The sequence below is a fragment of the Ambystoma mexicanum genome, chromosome 8 (genome assembly GCF_040938575.1).
Source record: "Ambystoma mexicanum isolate Mex_15411 chromosome 8, UKY_AmexF1_1, whole genome shotgun sequence".
Classification (NCBI taxonomy): Eukaryota; Metazoa; Chordata; class Amphibia; order Caudata; family Ambystomatidae; genus Ambystoma; species Ambystoma mexicanum.
The window spans coordinates 340,944,522-340,962,870 of NC_090929.1; the positions used below are offsets into that span (position 1 = coordinate 340,944,522).

The following is an 18,349-nucleotide window of genomic DNA, read 5'->3' on the forward strand; positions in this document are numbered from 1 at the left end:
GCCTCCGCATAAGATAAACCTTCCGCAGCCCTCACCTGCAACACCTCTCTCGCCACTCTTTGACTCTCACACCCACTAAACGCAGTAGAGTACCCCCCCACAATTCACACACTTCTCCGGTGTTTCCACCTTACATTCTTTAATATCATGATCTCCACCACACCTCCCACAGTGCCTCTCATTCCTGCATACTCTCGCCACATGTCCAAACTGCTGACACTTATAACATCTCAAAGGCAATGCTACAAAAGCTTTCACACGAAACCTCCGATATCCCAAATTCACCACCTCCGGACACTCCGCTCTCGCAAACCTCACTGCCACAGTTGTAGACACCACATTCCCATGTGTATCTCTCCTCCCCAGCCTCCATGCCTCCACTACCCCCACCTCTGCCAGCTGCTCCTCCACCTCAGACATATTCACAGTCAACGGTACCCCATACAACACCCCCTTACACGACAGACCACTCTGATCAAACACTCGCACCACGCGCCTACCCAGACAACCCACCTCTATTATCCTAGCCTTACTATCAGCACCCATCCCCTCCACCAACAACTGACCCCCAGTCACCACTTGTACCCGAGTGACATTCCCCACAGCCTCTTTCAACCACCCAGCAATCACCATCGGATTCTCCCCCTGAAACGTTTTCCCACGACTATCTGGCTTCAACACCACCTTCCACACACTGTCATACTGCATCTGCTCCTCCCCAGGCACACCGCTTCCAGCCCCTCCACTTTCCTGGGTCGCCGACCCTGAGATATCCCTAACTGTCCCCCCACCATCATTCTTTTGTGGAGACCTGCTGCGGTGCTGCCCCTCATTTCCCCGCTTCCCCCCCTCCAGAGATGTAGACTTCACAGTCAGTGTCCTTCCCCTTTTCTCCCCTTCCTCCACCCCTCCCTTCATTTCAGCCTTCCCACCCCCTTTCCCATTCTTACCACTTCCTCCGAGCACACTCTCCCCCTGCACCCTCCTAGAGAGTCCGCTCTATTTCCTTAATCCCAGCTCCCTCCACCCAGACACCGCTCCGCCCTGCCTGGGTCCGCCCACTTCCAGAGTGCCAAAGCGTTTATCTCCTCACATGCCTTCCGACGCACCTCTTTCCCGCCCACCGCGACCGTTACTGGCGCTCCGCCATCTTTCGTCACATAACCGTCACTCCGATAATAGGTTATTCGGGAAAGTGTGCAGGTCTATTTATTTAATCTTATTTTATGTTATGGTAAGCATTTTTAGTTTGAGCTAATAGGTCCCATAAGCTGAAATAATTACATTGGAGGGCAGATATGGGAAATGGCTTATGAGGAGACACACACAGCTTGTAGGTGTTGTTTGGTTATTTGCCCACTCATTGACTGCCCATGGACATGCTAATCCCTCTTTGCCTGACAGTGTTTTTTCAAAGCAGAGGGTTAATGACTTAATTGGAGTTGTACACCAGCTACAGGTGTAATAAAAATGTCTAAATCAGGTCTGCCTTCAGCCACTTAATTTATGAGCATTGTGTGTGTGTCCTTTTCTGAAGTCCAACGGTTTTGACTAATGTATACATACGCTGTTCCCGTTTTGGTTTTTAGTGCACACAAGGGTACTTGTGGGTGGGCAGTGTCGGATGACTTTTTTCAAAGGGTGCACACTACACCCCTTGTTAGTGTATGTCTTTTAGTTATGCTGATTTGTGATGTTTTCTTTGTCTCAGTTGTGGCAGCCCCTGACTTAGGAGTGTAGTCTCTGATGCGGCTTCTTATTTTGTTTTTATGGCTGCATTTCATTGTTTCGTTGGATTTTGATTTGGGTGGGACACACCGTTGGTTCTTCCCACTGAAAAAGATCTGAAACTAACTTTTATTTTTGTGTTTTTTAACCCAATGAACAGAGGGAGCCTGTATCTTCTTCATGCAAAGCTTCTGGGAAATCAGCAACAGGAGCTGCATCGTCTCGGTATCCAACCAGCCAAATATGTGTATCGTTAATTATACCAGATAATCTAATTGTTTTATGGGAAAGCACTGTTCCTGCTGTCCAATCCATTGCTTCTGCTCTCTAATCATGGTTCCTAAGTCTATCCGGGTGAGAGATAATGTGTGTGGGTGGTAGGCGGGCAGATGTAAAAGTGTTTTATATTTTTCAGCTCTTAAAAATGTTGCTGCTTTTGCCACTTACCACAGGACAGCCACATTTGTGTACCAAATATACTTGAGTATTTCAAACACAATTATTCTAAAAAGATAGACGTGTATTCGAGTACGAGTAAGGATTCACACCTCATGTGCAGAACAATGGAAAGCGCCACTAATTAATGTACATGCGTCTATCTATACGTGAGCCCCGCATCAACTAAAAGTTGCGACTCTGATCCGGGACTCGCACGAAGACTAAGGATCATCTGTGCATCCAACACCCCGCCACGAGGAATAATCGCCCAGCTGGGATCTGGATCTACCTTTCACGATTCCTGTTTTAAGGAACCAAGGAATAACACTAACTTACTGGAAGAAAAATGCCCAATTAATGTGGACCTTTTCTATTTACGAAGGGAGCGCTTACACTAGGACGGACAGCTATTTCAACAACCAAAACCCGTTTTTAAATTAAAGATTCTCCAACCAGAGAAGAACACAGACCAATTGCTTGATTGCTCTATTTTATGTTTATGACTACTCCTGAAGAAAGTTCCACCACTTGTCATAGAGGACTGAAACATCTTGAGTTGACAATCTAATAGTAAAATCAGATTGTATTAAAACATCTAGAGATCCATGAAGATCAAAAACCTATATCAATTAAGGATTCATAGCAAAGGTTAACAATTGAAAATTTAAATGGTTGTATTTACACACATGTCTATCTTTTTAGAATAATTGTGTTTGAAATACTTATGTCATTGTTATATTTGTGTATATTTTAGAGTGTCTGAAAATTAATTTTATATGTATTATATTTCCCTCACTAACGAGAGTTTTTTTACCAAAGAACCTATAATAATGTTTATATTTTTTTTTAATTAAAGTTTTTATTGACATTGTACATATAAGGTAGGGTGCACAAGCAATCCCTGCCAGCCATACAATAAGCAAACATAAATGTCGGTATTTTTGTCTTTTAATCCCATCCATCCTCCCCCCTCCATCTCTACCCCCCACCATTTCAACATACCAAGATTTGAGGTTTTGCAGGTTGTAGAAGCTGCAGAGAGAACATTCAAACATTGTTGTGTCATTGGTCATACACTTTGACTTAGTGGGATCGGATTGATTCAAAGCAAATTGGGGGCCAAACCTGGTCTCTGGGGCCGGTGGTGAAATGAACAAAATGGATATGTAATAGGGCATATTTTACAGACGCATTGAAATGCAGTCATCATGGAGGAGAATTGCGGTCCATTCCTGCGTAAATTCCGACACTGTGTCATTTTTTATTGCTGTAAGCTTTTCATAGGTTAAAATCAACCTTAGTTTACAAAGCCACTCCTCCTTGGATGGCGCTAGAGCGCTTTTCCACTTTTGGGCCAGTGCTAACCTCCCCGCCCTCAACATGGCCCCGATGACCTTTGGGAATGCGTTCTGTTCCGTCTCCAGCATGGGAGTACCCAGGAGGATTTCCAGTGGGAGTAGAGATGGGCAGTACCCCTCTATATCCTTAATCCAGCTGAGCAGTTCTGACCAGTACATCTGAATGACCGGACATCCCCACCACATATGGAACCATGTGCCCTTTTGGAGACATATCCTAGGACAGAAAGGGGATACCTCTTCAAACATTTTGGACAGGGTGGTCGGGGGGGCGATGCCAGGAATGGAGTATCTTGAAGCTATGTTCCATGGCAGCAGTATACAGTGAACCCGTGAATATAGATTTAAAGATTGCCCTCCATGTGTGGCCATCCAGCGTCATGCCCAGCCTTTCTTCCCAAGTTCGTTTGAAGGGTTGTCTACCCTCCAAGTTAGCCGTTATCAATGTGCTATAAAACTTAGATAGTGAGCACTTCCGGGAGATGCTTTTGGCTAGGACATTTTCAAAAGGGGTGAGGGGGCGTTTAAAGTTGTCAGCTCATCGGGGGTGAGTCAGAATTCCCTTCAAGCGCAGATATTCGAAGATTGAGGGCGGATTGTCGCCCAGTGCCTCGGTCAGTTGATCGTATTCTATGAAGCCCTCTTCGCGAGAGAGTTGGGAAATCCTCTCCAAACCCATGTCTGACCATGCTTGGGTATCTCGGAAGCCTCTGGTGTCTAGATTGACAAGGGGGCCCCACAGTGATGTTAAAGGGGACGGCCAGGATGACAGCATTTTATTATCTTTATTCGGTTTCCAGGCTGCCCAGAGGACCGCTAATGTAGGGTGCATTCTGAGGTGGGAGGGGATGGCTTTAGGGGAGGCCAACAGCAGGTCTCTAACTTTTTTCGGGTGGGTGTGGATGTCCTCAATGTATGTCCAATATGTCCTCATATCATCTCTCATGTTTTCCAACATCACCCGGAGCTGAGCTGCTTTGTGGTATAGCCTAAAGTCTGGGAGGCCGAATCCACCGTGAGACTTTGGAAGGGTCAGGGTAGAGAACTTGACTCTTGCTCTCCTCCCGTCCCATATAAACTGAAGGACTCGGGACTGCAAAACCTCGAAGAAAGCATCAGGGATCACCACGGGGAGGGCTGCAAAGAGGTACAGTAAGTGAGGTAAGATGTTCATTTTAACCGTAACCATACGCCCAAACCAAGAGAGTGTAAGAGGTGCCCATCGTTTGAGATCGCTACTAATCTTAGCCAAAATCTCCGGGAAGTTACACTGGTAAAGTTGTGAAAGGTCTCTAGGAATGCAGGTACCCAGATACATAGTGGACACTCGTTCTATTCTTACTCCCAGTATTTCAGAGTGACCCCCAATATCTTGGTCCGCGGGACCCATAGGCATAATACTAGACTTGGACGTGTTTATCTTAAGCCCCGAAAAGGCACCGTAGTAGTTTATAAGATCAAACAGTCTGGGTAGAGAGACCTGGAGGTTGGTTAGGTACCCCAAAATGTTGTCTGCAAACAGGGAGAGTTTGAAGTCGCAATCGTCACAGCTTATCCCTGTGATTTCTTGGTCAGCTCTCATCGCTGTGGCCAGGGGCTCCATTGCCAGAGCATATAAGAGGGGTGACAGGGGACAGCCCTGACTGGTTCCTCTAGATAGAGCCAGGGGTTCCGATGTGCCGCCATTGACCAAAACTCTTGCTATAGGGCCATTATATAATGCTGAGACCCACCCACAGAAATTGTCCCCCAGACCCATTTTCCAAAGAACTTTAACCATAAAAGGCCATTTGACACGGTCTAAGGCCTTTTCAGAGTCTAATGCAAGCAAGTAGCCCTCAACCCCCTGCCTTGAAGCCTCGTGCATGAGGTCCAGGGTCTTCCGTATATTGTCCGAACCCTGGTCTCCATGTACTAGGGAGGGGAGGAGCTTCGCCAGTCTATTTGCTAAAAGTTTGGCCAGTATCTTAACGTCAACGTTAAGAAGGGATATAGGGCGATATGATTGACACTGGGAGGGATCCTTCCCCTCTTTGGGGAGTATTACTATCAGCGCGGACATCATCGTGGGTGGGAGGGTGCCCTGTTCAAGTGCTGAGTTGAACATCTTGGCCATAAACGGGGCTAGCGTTGACCGATAGGTCTTGTAAAACTTGACCGTGTACCCATCATCCCCTGGGGCTGACCCACTCTTCAAAGAGGATATGGTGTCTATTATCTCCTCCGGGGTTACGGGGAGGTCTAGTATACTTGCTTTCTCGGGTGAGGGGCCAGAAATCGGGAGGGAGTCCAGGAAGTTGTCAATCTCGGTTCCGTCCCCTGCGTATTCCGAGCAATACAGGTGCTCGTAATATTGCCGAAATTGTTCAGCTATTTTACTATCTCTTACCGTCGATTCCCCTTCAGGGGAACGGATGGAATTCACCCTCCTACTATTTCTGAGCTCGCGAAGCCTCCAAGCCAATATCTTATCCGCTTTTTCCCCTTTTTCCATATATTTCTGTTTCAGGAAGGACAGCTTTCTTTCCGTTTGTCCCACCTATAGGGCTGCCAACCCTGAGCGCAACCTTTGGAGCTCCTCCCACTTTCCGGGAACATCTGCGTTTTCAATTTCCCTCCCGGTTGAATAGACTCTATTTTTTCCTTCAATAGTTTCTCCTCATGGCCCCTCTCCCTCTTTTTCTTCGAACCTGTCTCAATAAGAATGCCCCTAGTGGTAGTCTTGAATGCCTCCCAGACTCCCATGACACCGACCTCCCCATTGTCGTTTATGGAGAAGTATTCCGTAATGGCTGTTAGGAGGGATTGGCGTACTTCCTTGTCGTGCAGAAGGAGGTCATTGCACCTCCACAGGGACCCGGATGCAGGGGCAGGGGGAATACCCATTTTTATTCTGACCAAATCGTGGTCTGTCCGAGGAACAACCTCCACCCCCGAGTCTGTGACCTCTCCCCGAAGCGTGGAGTCAACTAGGATATAATCAATACGGGATAATGTAGCATGAGGTTTTGAGAAAAAGGTGAAGTCGGGATCACGGCCTTGCTTAGTGGGGTGTGTATCGCTCAAACCCAGTTCCTCGTTAACTGCTTGGAAAGCCTCAGCCAATTTTTTATGGAGACGCAGGTTAGGACATGGATTGACCGACCTCCTATCCCGTTCGGGGCAGAGAACCATGTTAAAATCCCCTCCAACCAGTAGAGTGCCCTCGGAAAATGCTATAATTTTCTCTTTCATCCCCACCCAGAAGCCATCTTGCGCCTCATTTGGAGCATATATACAAACCAGAATAAACAACCGGCCCCTCACTTCCCCCTTGACCATGATATATCGTCCTTCCGGGTCTGACCTCTGAGCTTTGAGTACGAAATGGGCCCCGGGAGAGGCCAGTAGGGCAACTCCACGTTTCTTAGCCAGAAAGGACGCTACATACACCTGGTCAATGGTTTTAGCCCTCAACTTTGATTCCTTGCCCGGACCCAGTGTGTTTCTTGTACGAATAGGAAGTGGAGCCGGAGCCTTGAAAATTCTCTCACCAACAACAACCTTTTAGTAGGAGAATTGAGCCCCCGTACATTTAACGACCCCACTGTCAAAAATTGGAGTGAATCATCCATCATAGCGATGGTAAAAGCTCATGTCTCCCTCCGTAGAGCAACAACTTTCAGTGCTCCCGCAATACTTCCGCCCCCTGCTGCAGTCAAAAAACAAATCTAAAGTTACAAAACAGACCAGAAAACTTGACTTGTCCCAACTAAATCCCCGTTGAACAAACCCCCACTTTTCCCTCCACCCTCCACACTCCCCCCTGAACGCCTGGTAGTCCAGCGGCTTCATCCTGTCGCTGAGCCAGGCCACCATTGTCTCCCCCCTCTGGGCTCTTGAACTCTTCAATAACAACAACTTGAGTCCCCCCACACCCCTGTCGCATTCAGATTGTGAACAATTACAGTGCTCCCCCATTCGGAGTAAAGTACCAACTTGATCGTGAAGCTTCCTGGGGCACCTCAAATGTTAGGTTGACCAGGGGATGTCGGTGCCACTCTTCTAAACTTCCTGTGGCCTCGGACATTACGCCTCTCCTGTGGAGCCTTTGTCCCCCCGGGGCCAACCGGAGCTCTCCCGCGCTCTTGCTCTCCTACCTCCATGTTTGGTTCATCCAGGAGTTCCCCCGACACCCTACAAATATCGTCCTCCGTGACCAGGGCATATTTGTATCCTTCCAGCTCGAAGGAGAGTGAAAAAGGGTATCCCCACCTGTATCGGACCCCCTTGGCCTGGAGCATTTTCGTCAGCGGATAGCAGAGTCGACGTATTGCCAGGGTAAAGGCTGACAGACCTTGATGCACCGAGATCTGGGGCCCCTCCCAATCCACCGGACCCCTCTTGCGTGCCAGTTCCAGGATTTTGCTTTTCTCCGTGAAGTAATGGAATCGTACGAGAACAGATCTGGGGCCTCTGTTGGCTGCATCCGCTCGATGAGCTCTATCAATAGTTGGTTCATTCGTGTTCGCGCCTTCGAAGAGTGATCCCACCACTGCATTAACAGCTTTGATAATGTCCATTTGCGTTTCACCCTCACGCTCAGGGAAGCCCAAAAAACGCAGGTTACGGCGGCGTTCCCTATTCTCTAAGTCATCAAGTTTTAGGGAGCATTTCTCTTCCCTCCTCTCAAGCTCCGATAAGAGCATGTCGAATTGAGTCTCAAAAATGTCATTCGAGGCTGTGTTGTTTTCAAGCATTTGGACCCCGTCATCTATATTGTCCACTTTTTTATCCAGGGTGTCTAGCCGTACCGCTATGTCTGCTCTGAAGCCCCTTATTTCCTCCAGGAGGGCAGCCATACCTTTGGTGACTGTGCTAGTATCAGATAATTCCTGATGCGTCGGGGCCACCATCTCAGGGCAAATTGGCGAGCTTGGGGACAGGCGTCGAAATCTCTGCAGGGATTCCTTCCAGCTCATAGGCTCCCCCAGACCATCTCCACGAGATCTCCTCCTGAACGCCCCGAGTCCAGTGGGCTGTGCCGCCGGGCCTCCAAGCAACTCTAAAGGGAGGGCAACAAGGGGTCTTCCCTGTATGCGTCCCTGACTTTGTACTCTCTGTTAGGGCGGGAGGTTGCTCGAGCCGAATCTCCAGGCCACGGCAAATAAGGGCCTATCGCTCTCTGTCCCAGCGTTATGTCAGGTCACCTCTGCACGAACGGTTCTCAAGGGGGTGGACACTGTTGTGGAGCCTGACAACAGGTGCGGTAGTTAGCCCAGGGATGGTCCCCTTTACCCTTAATACTGTTTAATGATTTGGGGTGCCCTCACACCACGTGGGGCTCTCAGAGCTCTCGTCGCACATCTCCTGAGCAGTGTGGGATCTAGGGAAGGCCCGATGGGGGACGGGTGGAGGGACTGTTGTGTGCACCCCTGCAAGGGGGGAGCACCCGCTCTCTCGCTCTGCCGGTGGGGGCCTCTGCTCTCGGGGGCCCCAGATGAAGATTGGCCCCACGGGTAGTAAGGGGGCCGAAGATCTTGGGGGGGCAATCTGCTCCCACTGTGTGGACTCCTGCACCAGCTCCCCAGCCCGCCGGAGTCCACGGGGGGAGTGCAAGCCGTCGGGCCCGGCACGCAGCCCCAGACTGTAGCTCTAGGAGGGGAAACCAGCCCAAAGCACTGTGTGGCCTCACCCGGGCTCCGATGGGTTCAGAAGCCCCCACTGCTAAGTCCAGGGTGGGGGGCGTTCTTCCGCGCCGTCCGGCGAAGTTATGGGCCTCACGTAGGCCGCGGCTCACCGGTGCTTGGTGCGGAGCCGCTGCGCTGGGGGAGGCGGGGCTCGCTCTCCCTCCCGGTACAGAGCAGCAAACCGCCCGAGGCGCTGTGTGGCCCAGTTCGGGTTCCAGGGAATGCGGAATCCGCCGCAATGAAGTTCAGTGTGGAGGGGGGGTCGCTCCCGTGGGCCCCACCTGAGCCGCGGCTCTCCGTTACTTCATGCAGAGCCACGGCGCGGGGGAAGGTGGGGCTCTCTCTCCCTCCTATCTCCAGGAGTCCAGAACTCAGCCAAATCTCTGTGTCGGACAATCGGAGTTGGACACCTTGTTCAGCTGCAGGCTTCTTCGTTGCCATTTGTGGCTCAGATTCACTGCTCTGCTGAGCTGATCTGTTTCATTCTGCTAGCATGGCAGGTGGAAGGCTTGTAACATTATAGACAGGCTTCGTCCTGCACCACACAGAGCAAGCTCTTCACTCTGTCCGCGCATATGAGACGCAGACCTCTCAGCTGACGGTCGCCCCGACTGCAGCGGGCCCGCTTGGAACCACACAGCAGTGCTGTTCCTGTTTCCCTACGGGAGCTCCACGGCATCGCCGTACATATTGGATCTGTTCCTCAACAGACTCCCAGAACTCACCAACCCTGAAGAAGGCGGAACATTAAAACTGGTCCTTAACCTTTAAGGGACCAGTCTCCGCCGAAACGCAAGAACGTGAGGGGAGTGCTGGGATTTTTTCTCCTACCCACACATCCTTTCGCTACCATTGGAATAGATTCCCCCACTGCGTTGGCAAAACCTCAGAAACAGACGACATACGTGAACAATAATATCAGGTTTTTTCTGTCTTGATTTTACTCTTCCAGACCTTCATACTGGGAACATTAAGGATATACTCCTCGATTATAGCAGCATAACAAAAGGTTGTTTGTCTTGAAATAAAACTCCCCGAGACCCTGGCAGGACAGATAGACATATCCAGGTCCTACCACGTTGCTGCCAACAATAACCGTATTTCCGGTTATACTATTTCAGTTTATCAATTCCTTACTTCTCTGCATATCTGTTGCTCTTTGCACACCACCGTTTTGACTTAAATGCATCTTTTTCTGTGATGAAATAACAGATCTAATTTAGGTGTGTGCCACACCGCACCAATTTGTTTTATATGTTTGGAGACTTAAAGTTTTTTTGCTGTTTTTTCTCTGTTAGTTCTTTGTTGATTTATCACTTGTCTAACGCTTGCCATATATTATATTATATATATTAAAAAAACGTTTATGTGAAAATTGCCTCACGGTTGTATCTCATATATTGTGCCAAGAGGATTTATTTTCTCAAAAAATTGACCCTAGCATTTATTGCTTATACATAGAGCTACTTAGGGGAGCCCCAGGAATCAAATGACCCCCATTCCAGCTCTTCACCCCTGGCACAGTGACACTTTTTCCTTTTTTGATGATTCATCGGACAATCGGAGTTGGGGCTCTTGGGGGCTCCGAGGTGTCAGCAGGCTGCGGTGGGGGTCGGCACTTCACTCCTAGGGGTTGGGGGGGGGGGCTTAGGTCCCGCTGACGGCGCCCTTCGGAGGAGACGAGTGCAGATGCGTCAGTGCATCTCTGCGCCCCCTGGTGGTTCCCAAGTTTATATTTTTTAATGTAATTTTGAGAGAGTGAGTAGCTGTTGACAATCCATTCTCCTACCTTCTCTACACTTTACAAGTTCATTTTTTCCCAAATTTAAGGTAGGAGTCCACTCTGGAGTGGTTTTTTGGGATCTCCCCAATGTTTTTCGTACCAATATACTGCCAAATAATGATTATTCCATTATAAGAGGAGAAAGGGGAATGAGGCATTGGATGCATGACTCACTACTTATGTCCCCTTACTTGGAATTTTTGTTATGTAAAACAAATGCATGGGGATAGCAGAAAGGGGCGTAGTATGGGTAGGATAACATCTGGTTCACAAATAAGATATAGTAACTTACATATAAACTATGCACTGTTCAGTGCAGTAAACCACAATTGTATTTTTTACAGATAGGAAGCTGACAGGTGCCCATGCTAGAAACAGATCCCTCAGTGATATATCCCCCGAAGATCCTTCTGAGCCATTAAAGATGGCAGCAAAATCTGATGCACTTCCCAAGTGCAAGTCTATGCAGACGTTGCTGTTTGACATCATACAATCACTGAAAAGATGTAAAGTGGAGGGGGCTGCCACCATTATGAGTAGGGATGAGCTGAAAGAGACAAAGGCTGTGGCCGTAAAGGCAGCTCTGCTGGGATATTTGGAGAATGATGGCATCACCAAAACCCTGTTGGATGAGATCTGAATTGCTGTTTGTTCTGATGGTGCAGGTGTAATGTTAGGTAAAAATGGTGGGGTGACCACATAATTGTGAGCTTAAAGAGCGTGAACAGAAGATAGCACAGGAGCAATGAGCTGGTCTTAGAAACAAGACCATGCAGAGCAACAGAGGTTTGAATCCCAGATCCGCGCCTAGAAACTGAGCTCAGGTACGGTATTAGGTAGGTTATAAAAAAACAATAAAATACATAAATACATTTTCAAATCTTGTTTAATCTTGGCATTGTCTAGTTTACCGCCTTGAACATGCTGTTGCAGACATAATTGATGAAGAAGGTGGGGACAATAATTTTAAAATGTTCATGGACTCTGTACTCCACATACTGCATGTCACCAAAAAACACAAGACAGCTAGAAATGGCTGCCAGTGATATGGGTTTGCAGCTGCAGAAGATAGGGAAAGTGCTGGACACAGGATGGGTTGCATTAAGGTACAGGACAGTTCAAGCTGTTTGGAACTGCTTTCCTGTTTTGTATAAGCATTTCAGAGATGCTTCCAAGGACTGCTTAAGGCTCATAACAGGCCGAAGCAAATATGAGGATCTGCTTAGGTAGCTTACCTCTTGTTCTTTCCTAGGGCTGATGTGTGATGCTCTACAAGAACTAAAGGACTTGTCACTGGCTCTTCGGAGGTGGGCTCTCACAATTGTCGATGCACATTGACGTTTGGTAGGGCAGGTTTGGCAATTTTCTGCGATGAAGGAATCTCCTGGGGAGTTTGCAATTGCTGTTCAGAGTCCAGTTATATTTCCCAGGGAAGGGCAAACTCTCTGCCACTTAATGAAAGGCAATTTTATGAAAGCCCTTCAGTTAACATTGCTAAAAGATGTGCTCCAGACTCTGATAAAGAACGTATGCCAGTTTGAGCATGCTAGATACAAAGCGTATACCTGATGGTGAAGAAATTGTTCTGTATGGTGGAAATTCAAAGACTGTTTCAAATTTCAGCTCCCAATCAGAGACACGATCCATGCCTTCAAATATTTTAAGGAGTTTGGTGTCAAAAGTTGCCCTGGAGCATTTAGAACTTCATTTGCCTGCATGGAAATGCTACCCGCAAGTAATGCAGAATGTGAAAGGGGCTTCAGTGCCATGAATTTCATTGCGTCTCCAAGCAGAGCATCCCTCCTTGTGGCCACTATTTCTTCCTGTTTATGGTTGAAACTTAATGGCCCTCCAGGGAAAGCTTTTAAGCCATTGTCCTTTGTCAAAAGTTGGCTAGCAAAAGGAGGATGAACAGCTGATGAAAGGCACTGTGAGCATCCTCAGGCAAAGAAAGACGCCCTTGTACAGGAATGCAATGGCTGTTCGAAGGCATGTAAGAGAGGATGGCTAGTAATGGTCCGACAGAGGTGAAGCTACTGAGTTGGAATGTGAGGGGTCTGGGCTCAACCATGAAGACGTGCAAGGTAATGGCATATGTGAACCGGCATTGTTCCTGCAAGAGACGCATCTATTGAAACCCCAGGCACCCGAGGCACCAAAATTCGCCCCGGGGTGGGGAGGGCAATGTTATTATACTTCGTACTCGACCAGAGCCTGAGGGGTCATGATCCGGGTACATAGGTTGCTACCATTTACACATTTCATGACAGGAAGCGACGAATGTGGTAGATATGTGATTGTACATGGGAAGTTGGGTAGTGCTGAAGTCTTATTGATGGATATATTTGGCCCTAAAATAGATGACTTGTAGTTCTACGTGGGAGTGTTTCGAAGGTGCTCCAAATATCCCACTGCATTAGTGATCTGCGGTGGAGTCTTCAATACCATCCTTGGTACAGATCTGGAGCGCACGTCGGTAACGACTAGAACCCTGACGAGTGCAGCACACACAATACACACATATTTGGGTCTGAAAGATGTTTGGCGCTCGTATCGGCAACAGAAGGCTTTCACTTTATGCATTCCCGCATCCATCTCTGGCTAACGTCGCAAAGGGTACGGAGTTGGGTGGCTGAGGCCCAGATTCTCCCCAGAACACTGTCTGATCACTCCCCTGTGACACTCTCACTGAACATCCCTGAGTTGGCCCCCCAGGAACTGCAATGGCGCTTTAAGCCCACATCGATGTTAGACCCAGTATTCCGGTCAAGCAGGGTGCAACATATTACCGATTTCCTCGAGAACAACAAGGGTTCTGTGAACACACAAGTGGTTTTGTGGCAAGCATTTGAAGTGTACATGCGTGGGGTCACAATGTCCACGGAGTTTGGGTTCCTTCGCAATATCAGGCAAGAACTTAAAAGGCGGGAAGAGACCCTAGTGAAACTACAGACAGAGTATGCAAATAGTCCCTCACCACATATCTGCCGAGAAATTAAAGCGCAACTGGACCAGTATCGGGATGCAGCCGACAGGGAACTATGCTACTTTGATAGGCCGGTAGCGGCATGCAGATATGGGGAACAGGAGAGGCAGGGGGAACTTTCTGTGTTTAACCAGGCAGGACGGAGTGGTGGCAAATAAAGTGGAGGAGGTCTGCGAGGTGTTCTATAACTTCTATGGAGATCTCTACTCACCTCAAAGTATAGCTGCAGACAGACAGATAGATGAATATTTAGCCAGGATAACTACAACATCGTTATCACCTGATGCTCGTGATGCACTTGAGACACTTCTAACGCTGGGTGAGATAAAGAAGGCAATTAAATGATTACCGGGAGGGAAAGCAGCAGATTCTGACGGGTTGGGAGCATAGTTTTACATGGAATTCAAGGACACTGTGGCACCTCGCCGCCTATAGGTCTGGACTGAGGCACAGGAGACTGGCATCCTACCGGAGTCAATGCAAGAAGCCGTCATTACCTTACTGTTGAAGTCTGGAAAGCCCCCAGAAGACTCTGGGTCATACCGTCCACTGTCCCTTATAAATACAGACGTGAAGATATTCGCAAAGATACTGGCCTCCAGACTCAATCCACTGATGCCCTATATGGTACATGAGGACGAAGCAGGCTTCATACAATGACGCTCGACAGCATCCAATATACGGAGGCTGTACAATGTATTGGCGAAGATACCACAAGATGCTGAGGGGGTAGCAATGCCCCTAGACATGCAGAAAGCCTTTGACACGGTATATTGGCCATTCCTGTTCAGGGTACTGCACAACTATGGGTTTGGCCCAAACTTCATATGGTGGGTGCGACTTCTGTACACGCAGCCATATTCCAGGCTATGTGTGAACGGGGAGCTATCTTCAGTGCTGGGACTAGCTGGAGGCACCATGTAAGGATGCCCACTTTCGCTGTTGCTGTTTGCACTGTTGATAGAACCCCTGGCGGACCTTATGAGGGCACACCATGTTCGAGCAGGCATAACCATAGCCAGCCGGGTGGAATTGATAACACTGTACGCAGATGACATTACGATGCATGTGAGGAAGCCTGAGAAATACCTGCAAAGGGTGTTGGCCGCGGTCCAGGAATTTGGGAGGTACTCAGGTCTCCGATTGAATAGTAAGAAGTCTGAAATGTTCCCGCTAACGGATCGCACAAAAGAGCCTAGCAACTTGTTTGGGCTAAAATGGGCACCCAAACAGGTGACATATCTAGGGGTCGAGGTGGCGCGAACAGCATGCCTGGTGCGCTCCCTAAATTACGATGCACTGGCCAGGGCTGTGGGTACTAAACTGGAAAGATGGAAGTAACTCCCCATCTCACTGATGGGCCGAGTGGCACTAGTGAAGATGATTATCCTACCCAAATTATTTTATCTCTTTAGCGCTATACCACTATGGCTGGGAATATCCTTTTTCACGAAGGTAACCGGAGCATGCTCCACGTTCATTTGGAGGGGGCAGGCTCGGGCCAGATGGAAACGCCTTACATTGCCGAGTGAGCAGGGTGGGCTGGCCGCTCCAGACTATGAACTGTATTACCTAGCCGCCCAGGCATATTACGCGGTACACTGGACAGAGGATGGGCCACATGCATCTTATGTGGAACTAGGAATACAAGGAAAAAGCAACGCTACGCTGTTGCATGACGTAGCTATGGGAAAACGGGGGAACGGTAACCAACTAGACCTAGTACTAACCATACAACAGGCATGGTCAAAACTGGTTCAACACCCACATGACACAATAATGTACAGCCCAGTCATGCCAATCTGGGACGCTCCATACCTGGACCGCTCCAGAGATGCAGTACTGGCTACACAATGGCGTGGAGCAGGCATAATGCACCTCTGTGATTTGTACCGGGATGGTGTGTTTGTGACTTGGGAGGATATCAAGCCACAGGTATGGGACACCCCACTTCAGAAACTTCAGTACTTCAGGCTCCGATCAGCGGTGGCATCGGTATGGGCTAGATTCCCTCAAGAACCCCCCCTTACACCAGAGCCTGAACGCAATCTCCCCATGTACAATGAAAAAACCGCCCCAGCAATATATAAACTGGCATTGTTGATGAGGAAGACTCAGGAACCAGACATTAAGGGCGATTGGGAGAAAGATCTAGACACCACTTTCAAAGATACACCCTGGTTGCAGATATGTAGGCTAATAAAACAAGTGTCTTATAACTATATGTACAGATTGATTCACTTTAAAATACTAAATAGAATACACCTCTCACCGGCCTGCCTTAAGAAAATGTACCCAAATGGCTGAAGGGAGGTGCCCGAGATGCCGGAATGATGACGCTGACATAATGGATATGTTGTGGTCCTGTAGGGTTCTCACCGAATATTGGGGCAAGGTATGTGATGCGCTAGAGGAAATGGTGGACCAAATGGTACAATGGGAACCTGCAATATGTATACTAGGCTGTGTGCTTAAAATGAACCCACTGAAGCAGAAGCTTGTAAATATTGGTCTACTGCTGGCTAAACGTGCTTTCTTAATGAGGTGGAAGAGTGCTATGCCCCCTACGGCTGAGGAATGAGAAAGAGACATGACCTGGGCGAGTGATAAGGAGGAACTGTATTCTAGCTTACTGCCCCTTACAAATCGACCGAGAGATATATGGGGAGGGTTCTATCAGTACCTGGCTAATAAAGAAACTGGTGGAGATGTGTATAATTTGTAGCCAGACTGTGTAATATCGAACTGATTCCTCTGCAATGCACGGTTTGACTGTAAGAATAAGCAATGTTGTGTCTTTGTGCAAAGTTAAATAAAGTTTTTTTTTTAAAGAAAGACGCTTTTGAAGAATTTTATATGGGGTCTGGGAAATCGTCAATTAATTGTTTAAAAATGTGAATTTAACTATTGGAAATCTTGTTTTCGTTTAATGTTAAAGTCAACTCTCACTGTATGCATGGCTCTGCAGTGGATGTATTTGATGGGTTGTCTTGCCTGACCTGTGTACTGAGATGTTAATGCACCTGCTAATGTACCTCAACATCCAGCCTTTTGCCATGGCCAAAGTGAAAGGTCCAATAAATAAGGACTTTGAGATTTTATTCGTTATACTTTACCAATCAGACTGTGTTGCGATGTGCACTTAGTTATGTAGGCCAGACCACTCCTGTGCATTCTCTTAAATGTGCTTCTTTAGGCCACACTCATCAATTCTTACACCAGGCCCACTAATTCTTACTCCACACCCATCGCGCAAGCTTTGCCCACAAACGAGAGCCCCCTCTCAATTTCTTGTCCCACTTAAAGCACTGTCTTCCACTATAACCTCGTAGAGGAGGAGCCAAAAGCCTCTACAGGAAGTTACACCTCTAAATTGCCTATATGTTGGGAAACGGAAATGTGACAAGCAAGACACCTGTAATGATGCCTATAACACGAGCAGCCTTTGATATGATATGATATGGCATTTATAACGCGCCTATACACAAGTGTTTCAAGGTGCGACGAGGCAAGGGAGGGGGAACAGAGGGAAGACAAAGACAACGATCTTACTAGGCCAGGTGACATTGATATTGTGCAAGTGCAGGGGAGGGGGGAAAGGGTAAGTGCGGGAGGAGGGGGAGGGGGCAGTGCAATACATAGGATTAACAGTAAAAAATAAATAACAATAGTTAAAAGTGCAGCCAGATAGTGGCAAGTGCCGGAGTAATTGCAGACATCAAGTGTCAAGAGCTGGCGGGGACTGTGGGGATACAGAGGATTGCCTGGGAGGCAGTGCAGGCATGCAGCTGGCAGTGGAGGGGACCTGGGCCCAAGATCAGAGGGTAGCCAGGTGATGAGTGCAGTTTCAGTCGGGAGTTCAGCAGGGGAGAGGAGGAGAGAAAGCAGAAGCAAAGAGGAAGGTCTTGAGGTGCTTCCGGAACCGGAGATGGTTCTCCTCAAGTTTATGGGAGGCAGGGATGCTGTTCCAGTGGGAGGCCCCAGCCGAAGAAAGAGATCTACCACCAACCCGTTGCTTGGAGAAGTGACTGACCCTGAGGGATTTGGAGGCAAATGAGCGAAGAGCTAGAGAAGGAAGATATTTAGTAAAAGCGAGTTGGATGTATTGAGGCTCCGGGCCCCAGAAGGCCTTGTAGACAATGCAGAGGGTTTTGAACTTAATCTTCACAGCCACTGGGTGCCAGTGCAGAGAAATCAGTCCTGGAGAGATACGATCCCTGGGCTTGAGGCCAAGGACAAGTCTCACAGTCCTGTTCTGGATGAGTTGGAGAGGGCAGAGAGTAGAAGCAGGCACATTTAGAAAGAGGCTGTTGCAGTAGTCCAGCCTAGAGAGAAACAGAGCTTTGGAGACAGTGAGCTTCTGGGGGAGGGAGAGGAAAGGAAGAAT

The 18,349-nt window shown here is 48.2% G+C and overlaps 1 protein-coding gene across 1 annotated transcript in view; it reads left to right on the forward strand.

The window, feature by feature from the left end:
* Positions 1–18,349, forward strand: part of NOXA1 (NADPH oxidase activator 1) — a 288,049-nt gene that overhangs the window by 22,826 nt on the left and 246,874 nt on the right. The window contains exon 2 of the mRNA XM_069609785.1: positions 1,889–1,953. Within this exon, the coding sequence (XP_069465886.1) occupies positions 1,889–1,953 (65 nt within the window). The remainder of the gene's footprint in view (positions 1–1,888; positions 1,954–18,349) is intronic.